Genomic DNA, 13494 nt, shown 5'->3' with positions numbered 1-13494 from the left:
ACTCTCCTACTATTCCCTTTGTAAAAACAGGGGGGCTGTTTCCCTTCTGCCACTTATTCGCTCGACAGACATCATTTCTCAAAAGCGATCCACGCTGGCCTAGCAACTCCATCTGACAGTCCTCTCAGGACTTGCAGATGAATCTCATCAGGTCCCATGGACTTCCACATCCTCAACTTCCTTAGACGGTCTCACACCACATCTTATCCTCCAGTGGCCTCGCCTCTTCATTCTTCATTGCAGGTATTCCCAGCACTTGCCTTCCGCGACGTTGGCGGTGTGGCAGCAGCTCAGTGACACACAAGGCTGCAACCACCTGCTGGTCTCCACAGCCTCTTGTCCCTGAAGTCTAAAACCTCCAGGATCCCAGCATCCACTCATCGTAGGAATAGTCCCGGCTACGTCCCGATGAGGCCAGCCACGTCATCCCCGTGCAGCATGTGTGAACATGGCAAACACCTCTTTGCACTCCCCAGATTTTGGCCTTTGTTTAAAGGCATCTGAAACCACTGGCAGGTCTTCTCTACTCCGGCTGAAGCAGCCCAGCCCCCTCAGCCTTTCTCACACGTGACGTCCTCTGATGCCCTCTGCATCTTCAGAGCAGACATTCCTGCCAAAAGCTCCACTCCTCCCATGATCTAAAGAGCCTTCAGCTGGACACACTCTTCCGGGGGAGGGCTCCGGCAATCCCAAAACACAGCACCGTTTCTCGGACGGGCGACGGTCCCCCTTCGCTCTCTGCCTGCCTCATCTACGGAAGCAGGGAAAACAAAACTATGGCCCCGCTCTAGCGCCAAGCAAACGGCACCACAGACACACAGCAAACAAGACAGGAGCAACAAAGCTCTCCCGGTTTTCCTACTCCTTCTTCAGCCACCCTATTTGGAAATGTCTTGTTGCCCTGCCACCTCAGCTTCCCAGACGGCACCTGGGCCACAGCGGTGCAAGAACGCACTCGCCGCCTCCGAGGCTTACTCCCGCACACAGCCCCTTGCACACTGCCACCGCCCCGGGGCACTCACCGCAGGAGGGAGATACCCAGCCCTCGCCCACTTGACATCACTGCACATCCCCTGCAACCGCAAAAGGAAAACAGCGGCTAAGATGAAAATAAAGGCAAGCCACAAAGTGAAAGGAAAACCGACCACAGCCACCGGCAGGGCTTTGCAGGTGGAAAAAACGCTTAGGCACAAAGGAGGCTTCAGCTGCACAGCACAGGCCCGAAAGCTGGCCCTGCAGGTGACAGGGAACAACAACAACAGCCCTCCCCAACACACCTGACCCCAACACCTCTGACCCAGCGCTTCCGCAACCCCGTTCACCCACTACAGCCACTCTGGCCCGAGCCCACAAGCGCCACCACAATCCCCGACCACGGACACCCCAGCTAAACCCTGCCTGCCCCGAGACCACTACAGCCACCAGCCCAAACTAGAAACCACGGGCGGAAACCCCCAGCAATCGGAAAGCGAAGAAGAGAAAGCTGCCGCCATACAAAGCCGCACGCCCGGCGGCGTCCCAAGCACAGCCACCAGCACCAGCAGCACCGCCGAGCCTCGCCGGGCTCCTGCTCAGCACCGGCCAACAGCACCCACAGAGCCACCATGGCTGCGCTCAAAGCCCCACAGACACGCCTGCCGCACGCCGCTCCCCTGCTCCCGCTCCTCCTCACCGCTCTTGCCACCGCCCTCGCCTGCCAACAGCTCTGGACACACGACGACGCCTTCCCTGGCGACGCACTCCGCCTCCTCCAGGACATGGCTCCCAGCCACACACAGCCCTGCCACCTCCAGGAGCCGCCCTTCTTCCCCGACACCCTCCTCCGCGACAACCTCCACCCGCACCAAGCCGCCGACGCCGCCCTACGCATCCTCCAGCACCTCTTCCACACCCTCAGCACCAACAGCACCCGCCAGCACTGGCCCACCCAGGCTCGCAACGACCTCCTCAACAAACTCCAGCACCACATCCACCTCCTCGAGCAGTGCCTCCCCGACAACGCCACGCTCTTCAAAGGACCTCGCAACCTGCTGCTCACCATCAACAAGTACTTCAGGGACATCCACCTCTTCCTCCATGCCCACAACCACAGCGCCTGCGCCTGGGACCACGTCCGCCTCGAAGCTCGCGCCTCTTTGCAGCACCTCCACAACCTCACACGCACCATGCGCCGCTAGCACAAACGCCCACACCCCAAAAAACCCACCTCCAGCCTCACCCGCCCGCCCCGGGACAAACGACATGCCTGTAACAACCGCCCGGCACCCGGAGCCTGCAACCACTGCGTCTCCGTTCATTAGGACTGAAGACTTTCTCTAGCCAATTATTTATTTGTGCCTTCATTTATTTATTTATTTATTTATTTATTTATTTATTTATTTATTCATTCACCTATTTATTTACTTTATTTATTTATGTATTTATTTTTCTACTTACTTGCTCTTTTATGCCACGGAAAATAAAGACCTATGACAAAACAACTGCCACTGCCTCTTGTCTCACTAGCACACTGCAACCGCTCTTTGGGCCGGGGGAAAGCCTTCTCCGTTCAACACCAGCTCCAAGCCCGGCACCAAACACTCCCTGCCCACTCTTCTCACTGGCCGAGCAGCATCCTGTAGCAACCACTTGGGAAAAAAACATTGCCAGCGTTTGGCCAACACCCCAGAATCACCACCCAAAAACAAGGAAGCGCTAAGCTTGGAAAGCACCGCTGCAGCTCATCTGCTTCACCCGCACCGCGCTCCATCCACCCAAACGCGTGGCTCCGGCACTTACAGACAAGGACGTCCTGTGGGACGGTGTCAAACACTTGCCACAAGTCCAGGCACGCAAGGTCACTTACTCTTACACAGCGCTCTGCAGCCCTAACTGTATGGAACAGCACCAAAAATGCCGGGAACGGCAATTCCCCACTTTTAAAGGCCATACTCCCCATTTCCAGTCACCTGCCTCATTTCCAGCGGCCTTAGCAGAGTTTCTCTTTCCCACAGAAGCTGCCTCATCACCTTGCCTAGAATGAAGCTCACGCTGACTGCTCTGCAGTTCCCACACTCTCCTACTATTCCCTTTGTAAAAACAGGGGGGCTGTTTCCCTTCTGCCACTTATTCGCTCGACAGACATCATTTCTCAAAAGCGATCCACGCTGGCCTAGCAACTCCATCTGACAGTCCTCTCAGGACTTGCAGATGAATCTCATCAGGTCCCATGGACTTCCACATCCTCAACTTCCTTAGACGGTCTCACACCACATCTTATCCTCCAGTGGCCTCGCCTCTTCATTCTTCATTGCAGGTATTCCCAGCACTTGCCTTCCGCGACGTTGGCGGTGTGGCAGCAGCTCAGTGACACACAAGGCTGCAACCACCTGCTGGTCTCCACAGCCTCTTGTCCCTGAAGTCTAAAACCTCCAGGATCCCAGCATCCACTCATCGTAGGAATAGTCCCGGCTACGTCCCGATGAGGCCAGCCACGTCATCCCCGTGCAGCATGTGTGAACATGGCAAACACCTCTTTGCACTCCCCAGATTTTGGCCTTTGTTTAAAGGCATCTGAAACCACTGGCAGGTCTTCTCTACTCCGGCTGAAGCAGCCCAGCCCCCTCAGCCTTTCTCACACGTGACGTCCTCTGATGCCCTCTGCATCTTCAGAGCAGACATTCCTGCCAAAAGCTCCACTCCTCCCATGATCTAAAGAGCCTTCAGCTGGACACACTCTTCCGGGGGAGGGCTCCGGCAATCCCAAAACACAGCACCGTTTCTCGGACGGGCGACGGTCCCCCTTCGCTCTCTGCCTGCCTCATCTACGGAAGCAGGGAAAACAAAACTATGGCCCCGCTCTAGCGCCAAGCAAACGGCACCACAGACACACAGCAAACAAGACAGGAGCAACAAAGCTCTCCCGGTTTTCCTACTCCTTCTTCATCCACCCTATTTGGAAATGTCTTGTTGCCCTGCCACCTCAGCTTCCCAGACGGCACCTGGGCCACAGCGGTGCAAGAACGCACTCGCCGCCTCCGAGGCTTACTCCCGCACACAGCCCCTTGCACACTGCCACCGCCCCGGGGCACTCACCGCAGGAGGGAGATACCCAGCCCTCGCCCACTTGACATCACTGCACATCCCCTGCAACCGCAAAAGGAAAACAGCGGCTAAGATGAAAATAAAGGCAAGCCACAAAGTGAAAGGAAAACCGACCACAGCCACCGGCAGGGCTTTGCAGGTGGAAAAAACGCTTAGGCACAAAGGAGGCTTCAGCTGCACAGCACAGGCCCGAAAGCTGGCCCTGCAGGTGACAGGGAACAACAACAACAGCCCTCCCCAACACACCTGACCCCAACACCTCTGACCCAGCGCTTTCGCAACCCCGTTCACCCACTACAGCCACTCTGGCCCGAGCCCACAAGCGCCACCACAATCCCCGACCACGGACACCCCAGCTAAACCCTGCCTGCCCCGAGACCACTACAGCCACCAGCCCAAACTAGAAACCACGGGTGGAAACCCCCAGCAATCGGAAAGCGAAGAAGAGAAAGCTGCCGCCATACAAAGCCGCACGCCCGGCGGCGTCCCAAGCACAGCCACCAGCACCAGCAGCACCGCCGAGCCTCGCCGGGCTCCTGCTCAGCACCGGCCAACAGCACCCACAGAGCCACCATGGCTGCGCTCAAAGCCCCACAGACACGCCTGCCGCACGCCGCTCCCCTGCTCCCGCTCCTCCTCACCGCTCTCGCCACCGCCCTCGCCTGCCAACAGCTCTGGACACACGACGACGCCTTCCCTGGCGACGCACTCCGCCTCCTCCAGGACATGGCTCCCAGCCACACACAGCCCTGCCACCTCCAGGAGCCGCCCTTCTTCCCCGACACCCTCCTCCGCGACAACCTCCACCCGCACCAAGCCGCCGACGCCGCCCTACGCATCCTCCAGCACCTCTTCCACACCCTCAGCACCAACAGCACCCGCCAGCACTGGCCCACGCAGGCTCGCAACGACCTCCTCAACAAACTCCAGCACCACATCCACCTCCTCGAGCAGTGCCTCCCCGACAACGCCACGCTCTTCAAAGGACCTCGCAACCTGCTGCTCACCATCAACAAGTACTTCAGGGACATCCACCTCTTCCTCCGTGCCCACAACCACAGCGCCTGCGCCTGGGACCACGTCCGCCTCGAAGCTCGCGCCTCTTTGCAGCACCTCCACAACCTCACACGCACCATGCGCCGCTAGCACAAACGCCCACACCCCAAAAAACCCACCTCCAGCCTCACCCGCCCGCCCCGGGACAAACGACATGCCTGTAACAACCGCCAGGCACCCGGAGCCTGCAACCACTGCGTCTCCGTTGGTACAGCCTCTCCCGTTCATTAGGACTGAAGACTTTCTCTAGCCAATTATTTATTTGTGCCTTCATTTATTTATTTATTTATTTATTTATTCACCTATTTATTTACTTTATTTATTTATGTATTTATTTTTCTACTTACTTGCTCTTTTATGCCACGGAAAATAAAGACCTATGACAAAACAACTGCCACTGCCTCTTGTCTCACTAGCACACTGCAACCGCTCTTTGGGCCGGGGGAAAGCCTTCTCCGTTCAACACCAGCTCCAAGCCCGGCACCAAACACTCCCTGCCCACTCTTCTCACTGGCCGAGCAGCATCCTGTAGCAACCACTTGGGAAAAAAACATTGCCAGCGTTTGGCCAACACCCCAGAATCACCACCCAAAAACAAGGAAGCGCTAAGCTTGGAAAGCACCGCTGCAGCTCATCTGCTTCACCCGCACCGCGCTCCATCCACCCAAACGCGTGGCTCCGGCACTTACAGACAAGGACGTCCTGCGGGACGGTGTCAAACACTTGCCACAAGTCCAGGCACGCAAGGTCACTTACTCTTACACAGCGCTCTGCAGCCCTAACTGTATAGAACAGCACCAAAAATGCCGGGAACGGCAATTCCCCACTTTCAAAGGCCATACTCCCCATTTCCAGTCACCTGCCTCATTTCCAGCGGCCTTAGCAGAGTTTCTCTTTCCCACAGAAGCTGCCTCATCACCTTGCCTAGAATGAAGCTCACGCTGACTGCTCTGCAGTTCCCACACTCTCCTACTATTCCCTTTGTAAAAACAGGGGGGCTGTTTCCCTTCTGCCACTTATTCGCTCGACAGACATCATTTCTCAAAAGCCATCCACGCTGGCCTAGCAACTCCATCTGACAGTCCTCTCAGGACTTGCAGATGAATCTCATCAGGTCCCATGGACTTCCACATCCTCAACTTCCTTAGACGGTCTCACACCACATCTTATCCTCCAGTGGCCTCGCCTCTTCATTCTTCATTGCAGGTATTCCCAGCACTTGCCTTCCGCGACGTTGGCGGTGTGGCAGCAGCTCAGTGACACACAAGGCTGCAACCACCTGCTGGTCTCCACAGCCTCTTGTCCCTGAAGTCTAAAACCTCCAGGATCCCAGCATCCACTCATCGTAGGAATAGTCCCGGCTACGTCCCGATGAGGCCAGCCACGTCATCCCCGTGCAGCATGTGTGAACATGGCAAACACCCCTTTGCACTCCCCAGATTTTGGCCTTTGTTTAAAGGCATCTGAAACCACTGGCAGGTCTTCTCTACTCCGGCTGAAGCAGCCCAGCCCCCTCAGCCTTTCTCACACGTGACGTCCTCTGATGCCCTCTGCATCTTCAGAGCAGACATTCCTGCCAAAAGCTCCACTCCTCCCATGATCTAAAGAGCCTTCAGCTGGACACACTCTTCCGGGGGAGGGCTCCGGCAATCCCAAAACACAGCACCGTTTCTCGGACGGGCGATGGTCCCCCTTCGCTCTCTGCCTGCCTCATCTACGGAAGCAGGGAAAACAAAACTATGGCCCCGCTCTAGCGCCAAGCAAATGGCACCACAGACACACAGCAAACAAGACAGGAGCAACAAAGCTCTCCCGGTTTTCCTACTCCTTCTTCATCCACCCTATTTGGAAATGTCTTGTTGCCCTGCCACCTCAGCTTCCCAGACGGCACCTGGGCCACAGCGGTGCAAGAACGCACTCGCCGCCTCCGAGGCTTACTCCCGCACACAGCCCCTTGCACACTGCCACCGCCCCGGGGCACTCACCGCAGGAGGGAGATACCCAGCCCTCGCCCACTTGACATCACTGCACATCCCCTGCAACCGCAAAAGGAAAACAGCGGCTAAGATGAAAATAAAGGCAAGCCACAAAGTGAAAGGAAAACCGACCACAGCCACCGGCAGGGCTTTGCAGGTGGAAAAAACGCTTAGGCACAAAGGAGGCTTCAGCTGCACAGCACAGGCCCGAAAGCTGGCCCTGCAGGTGACAGGGAACAACAACAACAGCCCTCCCCAACACACCTGACCCCAACACCTCTGACCCAGCGCTTTCGCAACCCCGTTCACCCACTACAGCCACTCTGGCCCGAGCCCACAAGCGCCACCACAATCCCCGACCACGGACACCCCAGCTAAACCCTGCCTGCCCCGAGACCACTACAGCCACCAGCCCAAACTAGAAACCACGGGTGGAAACCCCCAGCAATCGGAAAGCGAAGAAGAGAAAGCTGCCGCCATACAAAGCCGCACGCCCGGCGGCGTCCCAAGCACAGCCACCAGCACCAGCAGCACCGCCGAGCCTCGCCGGGCTCCTGCTCAGCACCGGCCAACAGCACCCACAGAGCCACCATGGCTGCGCTCAAAGCCCCACAGACACGCCTGCCGCACGCCGCTCCCCTGCTCCCGCTCCTCCTCACCGCTATCACCACCGCCCTCGCCTGCCAACAGCTCTGGACACACGACGACGCCTTCCCTGGCAACGCACTCCGCCTCCTCCAGGACATGGCTCCCAGCCACACACAGCCCTGCCACCTCCAGGAGCCGCCCTTCTTCCCCGACACCCTCCTCCGCGACAACCTCCACCCGCACCAAGCCGCCGACGCCGCCCTACGCATCCTCCAGCACCTCTTCCACACCCTCAGCACCAACAGCACCCGCCAGCACTGGCCCACGCAGGCTCGCAACGACCTCCTCAACAAACTCCAGCACCACATCCACCTCCTCGAGCAGTGCCTCCCCGACAACGCCACGCTCTTCAAAGGACCTCGCAACCTGCTGCTCACCATCAACAAGTACTTCAGGGACATCCACCTCTTCCTCCGTGCCCACAACCACAGCGCCTGCGCCTGGGACCACGTCCGCCTCGAAGCTCGCGCCTCTTTGCAGCACCTCCACAACCTCACACGCACCATGCGCCGCTAGCACAAACGCCCACACCCCAAAAAACCCACCTCCAGCCTCACCCGCCCGCCCCGGGACAAACGACATGCCTGTAACAACCGCCCGGCACCCGGAGCCTGCAACCACTGCGTCTCCGTTGGTACAGCCTCTCCCGTTCATTAGGACTGAAGACTTTCTCTAGCCAATTATTTATTTGTGCCTTCATTTATTTATTTATTTATTTATTTATTCACCTATTTATTTACTTTATTTATTTATGTATTTATTTTTCTACTTACTTGCTCTTTTATGCCACGGAAAATAAAGACCTATGACAAAACAACTGCCACTGCCTCTTGTCTCACTAGCACACTGCAACCGCTCTTTGGGCCGGGGGAAAGCCTTCTCCGTTCAACACCAGCTCCAAGCCCGGCACCAAACACTCCCTGCCCACTCTTCTCACTGGCCGAGCAGCATCCTGTAGCAACCACTTGGGAAAAAAACATTGCCAGCGTTTGGCCAACACCCCAGAATCACCACCCAAAAACAAGGAAGCGCTAAGCTTGGAAAGCACCGCTGCAGCTCATCTGCTTCACCCGCACCGCGCTCCATCCACCCAAACGCGTGGCTCCGGCACTTACAGACAAGGACGTCCTGCGGGACGGTGTCAAACACTTGCCACAAGTCCAGGCACGCAAGGTCACTTACTCTTACACAGCGCTCTGCAGCCCTAACCGTATGGAACAGCACCAAAAATGCCGGGAACGGCAATTCCCCACTTTTAAAGGCCATACTCCCCATTTCCAGTCACCTGCCTCATTTCCAGCGGCCTTAGCAGAGTTTCTCTTTCCCACAGAAGCTGCCTCATCACCTTGCCTAGAATGAAGCTCACGCTGACTGCTCTGCAGTTCCCACAGTCTCCTACTATTCCCTTTGTAAAAACAGGGGGGCTGTTTCCCTTCTGCCACTTATTCGCTCGACAGACATCATTTCTCAAAAGCGATCCACGCTGGCCTAGCAACTCCATCTGACAGTCCTCTCAGGACTTGCAGATGAATCTCATCAGGTCCCATGGACTTCCACATCCTCAACTTCCTTAGACGGTCTCACACCACATCTTATCCTCCAGTGGCCTCGCCTCTTCATTCTTCATTGCAGGTATTCCCAGCACTTGCCTTCCGCGACGTTGGCGGTGTGGCAGCAGCTCAGTGACACACAAGGCTGCAACCACCTGCTGGTCTCCACAGCCTCTTGTCCCTGAAGTCTAAAACCTCCAGGATCCCAGCATCCACTCATCGTAGGAATAGTCCCGGCTACGTCCCGATGAGGCCAGCCACGTCATCCCTGTGCAGCATGTGTGAACATGGCAAACACCTCTTTGCACTCCCCAGATTTTGGCCTTTGTTTAAAGGCATCTGAAACCACTGGCAGGTCTTCTCTACTCCGGCTGAAGCAGCCCAGCCCCCTCAGCCTTTCTCACACGTGACGTCCTCTGATGCCCTCTGCATCTTCAGAGCAGACATTCCTGCCAAAAGCTCCACTCCTCCCATGATCTAAAGAGCCTTCAGCTGGACACACTCTTCCGGGGGAGGGCTCCGGCAATCCCAAAACACAGCACCGTTTCTCGGACGGGCGACGGTCCCCCTTCGCTCTCTGCCTGCCTCATCTACGGAAGCAGGGAAAACAAAACTATGGCCCCGCTCTAGCGCCAAGCAAATGGCACCACAGACACACAGCAAACAAGACAGGAGCAACAAAGCTCTCCCGGTTTTCCTACTCCTTCTTCATCCACCCTATTTGGAAATGTCTTGTTGCCCTGCCACCTCAGCTTCCCAGACGGCACCTGGGCCACAGCGGTGCAAGAACGCACTCGCCGCCTCCGAGGCTTACTCCCGCACACAGCCCCTTGCACACTGCCACCGCCCCGGGGCACTCACCGCAGGAGGGAGATACCCAGCCCTCGCCCACTTGACATCACTGCACATCCCCTGCAACCGCAAAAGGAAAACAGCGGCTAAGATGAAAATAAAGGCAAGCCACAAAGTGAAAGGAAAACCGACCACAGCCACCGGCAGGGCTTTGCAGGTGGAAAAAACGCTTAGGCACAAAGGAGGCTTCAGCTGCACAGCACAGGCCCGAAAGCTGGCCCTGCAGGTGACAGGGAACAACAACAACAGCCCTCCCCAACACACCTGACCCCAACACCTCTGACCCAGCGCTTTCGCAACCCCGTTCACCCACTACAGCCACTCTGGCCCGAGCCCACAAGCGCCACCACAATCCCCGACCACGGACACCCCAGCTAAACCCTGCCTGCCCCGAGACCACTACAGCCACCAGCCCAAACTAGAAACCACGGGTGGAAACCCCCAGCAATCGGAAAGCGAAGAAGAGAAAGCTGCCGCCATACAAAGCCGCACGCCCGGCGGCGTCCCAAGCACAGCCACCAGCACCAGCAGCACCGCCGAGCCTCGCCGGGCTCCTGCTCAGCACCGGCCAACAGCACCCACAGAGCCACCATGGCTGCGCTCAAAGCCCCACAGACACGCCTGCCGCACGCCGCTCCCCTGCTCCCGCTCCTCCTCACCGCTCTCGCCACCGCCCTCGCCTGCCAACAGCTCTGGACACACGACGACGCCTTCCCTGGCGACGCACTCCGCCTCCTCCAGGACATGGCTCCCAGCCACACACAGCCCTGCCACCTCCAGGAGCCGCCCTTCTTCCCCGACACCCTCCTCCGCGACAACCTCCACCCGCACCAAGCCGCCGACGCCGCCCTACGCATCCTCCAGCACCTCTTCCACACCCTCAGCACCAACAGCACCCGCCAGCACTGGCCCACGCAGGCTCGCAACGACCTCCTCAACAAACTCCAGCACCACATCCACCTCCTCGAGCAGTGCCTCCCCGACAACGCCACGCTCTTCAAAGGACCTCGCAACCTGCTGCTCACCATCAACAAGTACTTCAGGGACATCCACCTCTTCCTCCGTGCCCACAACCACAGCGCCTGCGCCTGGGACCACGTCCGCCTCGAAGCTCGCGCCTCTTTGCAGCACCTCCACAACCTCACACGCACCATGCGCCGCTAGCACAAACGCCCACACCCCAAAAAACCCACCTCCAGCCTCACCCGCCCGCCCCGGGACAAACGACATGCCTGTAACAACCGCCCGGCACCCGGAGCCTGCAACCACTGCGTCTCCGTTCATTAGGACTGAAGACTTTCTCTAGCCAATTATTTATTTGTGCCTTCATTTATTTATTTATTTATTTATTCACCTATTTATTTACTTTATTTATTTATGTATTTATTTTTCTACTTACTTGCTCTTTTATGCCACGGAAAATAAAGACCTATGACAAAACAACTGCCACTGCCTCTTGTCTCACTAGCACACTGCAACCGCTCTTTGGGCCGGGGGAAAGCCTTCTCCGTTCAACACCAGCTCCAAGCCCGGCACCAAACACTCCCTGCCCACTCTTCTCACTGGCCGAGCAGCATCCTGTAGCAACCACTTGGGAAAAAAACATTGCCAGCGTTTGGCCAACACCCCAGAATCACCACCCAAAAACAAGGAAGCGCTAAGCTTGGAAAGCACCGCTGCAGCTCATCTGCTTCACCCACAGCACGCTCCATACTTACTTGCTATTTTGCAATAGGAATTACGGTGCTATATGCCACCGAAAATAAAGACCTATGATAAAACAATTGCCACTGCCTCTATACTTACTAGCACTGCAACCAGTCTCTAGCCCAGGGAAAAGCCACCTTCTCTCAACATCTATTCCAAGCCCTTCTCCAAATAGGGCTTTGCAGATGTCCTGCGCACTCTTCTCACTGCACCTGTATAACGAGGATCTGGCATCACCCTCTTCGGATATACTTAACTACGTGTTGGGTATCATCACCTCAATGAAGAGTCTTTTTCCCTTTTCCATTTACTAGTTTTCCACGCCCTTCCCAGTTTTCGTCCTCATTACTCAGGACACACGGACCTGTTTGAAAAGGTCCACTAGAGGGCCACCCACTGAATCAGTGTCAGAGCATTCTGCTTTGAAGACAGAAGATAGAGCTGGACTTCTTCAGCCCGGACAAGAGAAGGCTTTGTGCACACCTTACTGCAGCCTTTTCAACATTTCAAGGTATCTTACAAAAAAGAAGCAAACCCAATTTTGAACAGTATCTGCAGTGACACAAAATGGACTACAGGGAATATCTCTAAACCCGAAGACAGTAAGTTTAAATCAGGCATTAGGTAGAAATTTTTTACTATGAGGACTGTGAGGCACTGGAACAATCCTAGAGGTACCTAGATTACCACATCCCTGAAAGTATTCAAGGCCAGACTGGATGGGGCTTTCTGCACTGTGGTTCAGGAGAAGGTTTCCCTTGCTATAGCAGAGGCGCTTCTTCCAACATAAAGCATTTTAAGACTCATGTTGAAGTTTTGGAGGACTGTGGAACCAAAATGGGAGCAGAGAAGAGTGTGAGGAGGAAGGAGCATCTGTGTGATGGCACAGAAGGCTGTCCCACTCCCCATCCTCCTATGCCACCTGGGAGATGAAGGCAGAGACAATCATGAGTGAAACTAAGTCCAGGAAAACATGAGAGGTGAAGGGAAGATATTCTGTATATTTGGTTTTATTATCTACTTACTATTTGCCCTGATTTTATTGCTAATGAGTTAGACTAATTTCCCCAAGTCAAATCTCTTTTGCCCGTGACCATAACCAGCGAATAATTTCTCCCTGCATTTATCATACTCCACATGCCTTTCAGGATTTATTTTCTCCCTTGACCAGATGACAGGGGGAGTGATAGAGCAGCTTGGTGGCCACCAGGCATTTAGTTAGTGTTAACACATTACAGTATATGTCTCCTGCCCCTGGCAACTTCAAATATTTTGCATCTTGTTGCCACAAAAATAATTCCATACATTTCAGTTGACAGTTCTTTAAGTATCACAACTTTCTCTGGTAAGAGTCTTTATTCATGTGCTCAACTTCGGGGTTTTTTTTAATTCAGGGTCTGCAGTCTGACAGAGCTTTGTCTGAGTCATCCCCGTACTCACCTTTAAACTATCTGACTCTGGCTGCTCTAGGCTCTACATGGAATATTTGGTACTTATTTGGGACTTACATTTGGGACACATTACCTATGGCATTCATCCAATCTTCCCAGATCACTGCTCTCTGCTCCTTTCTGCCTCTAGAGATATACTGCATCACTCTAGTATGTAACTGTTCTCAGTTA

General features: G+C 55.7%; 5 protein-coding genes across 54 annotated transcripts in view; 4 read left to right on the top strand and 1 right to left on the bottom strand.

Annotated features, from left to right (window-relative positions):
• Nucleotides 1-13494, bottom strand: part of UBAP2 (ubiquitin associated protein 2) — a 126184-nt gene that overhangs the window by 40352 nt on the left and 72338 nt on the right. The window lies entirely within an intron of this gene.
• On the top strand, nucleotides 196-2388 carry LOC147648585 (interferon-like). The gene has a single exon (XM_086869547.1). The coding sequence runs from the start codon at nucleotides 1605-1607 to the stop codon at nucleotides 2175-2177; it is 573 nt and encodes a 190-aa protein (XP_086725673.1). The 5' UTR covers nucleotides 196-1604; the 3' UTR covers nucleotides 2178-2388.
• On the top strand, nucleotides 2349-6288 carry LOC147648584 (interferon-like). Its single transcript, XM_086869541.1, has one exon. The coding sequence runs from the start codon at nucleotides 4657-4659 to the stop codon at nucleotides 5227-5229; it is 573 nt and encodes a 190-aa protein (XP_086725667.1). The 5' UTR covers nucleotides 2349-4656; the 3' UTR covers nucleotides 5230-6288.
• On the top strand, nucleotides 5457-8354 carry LOC147648583 (interferon-like). The gene has a single exon (XM_086869549.1). It carries the CDS (start codon nucleotides 7707-7709, stop codon nucleotides 8277-8279), a length of 573 nt encoding a protein of 190 aa, XP_086725675.1. The 5' UTR covers nucleotides 5457-7706; the 3' UTR covers nucleotides 8280-8354.
• Nucleotides 8469-11894, top strand: LOC147648582 (interferon-like). The gene has a single exon (XM_086869548.1). The coding sequence runs from the start codon at nucleotides 10757-10759 to the stop codon at nucleotides 11327-11329; it is 573 nt and encodes a 190-aa protein (XP_086725674.1). The 5' UTR covers nucleotides 8469-10756; the 3' UTR covers nucleotides 11330-11894.

The sequence above is a fragment of the Cyanistes caeruleus genome, chromosome Z (genome assembly GCF_971803275.1).
Source record: "Cyanistes caeruleus chromosome Z, bCyaCae1.hap1.1, whole genome shotgun sequence".
NCBI lineage: Eukaryota > Metazoa > Chordata > Aves > Passeriformes > Paridae > Cyanistes > Cyanistes caeruleus.
Note: the sequence above shows the minus strand (reverse complement) of the source record. Positions and strands in the feature narration are given on the sequence as shown.

Bases quoted from the DNA above. Each gene is read 5' to 3' on its own strand.
- LOC147648585 (XM_086869547.1), top strand. From the start codon at position 1,605: ATGGCTGCGCTCAAAGCCCCACAGACACGCCTGCCGCACGCCGCTCCC.
- LOC147648584 (XM_086869541.1), top strand. From the start codon at position 4,657: ATGGCTGCGCTCAAAGCCCCACAGACACGCCTGCCGCACGCCGCTCCC.
- LOC147648583 (XM_086869549.1), top strand. From the start codon at position 7,707: ATGGCTGCGCTCAAAGCCCCACAGACACGCCTGCCGCACGCCGCTCCC.
- LOC147648582 (XM_086869548.1), top strand. From the start codon at position 10,757: ATGGCTGCGCTCAAAGCCCCACAGACACGCCTGCCGCACGCCGCTCCC.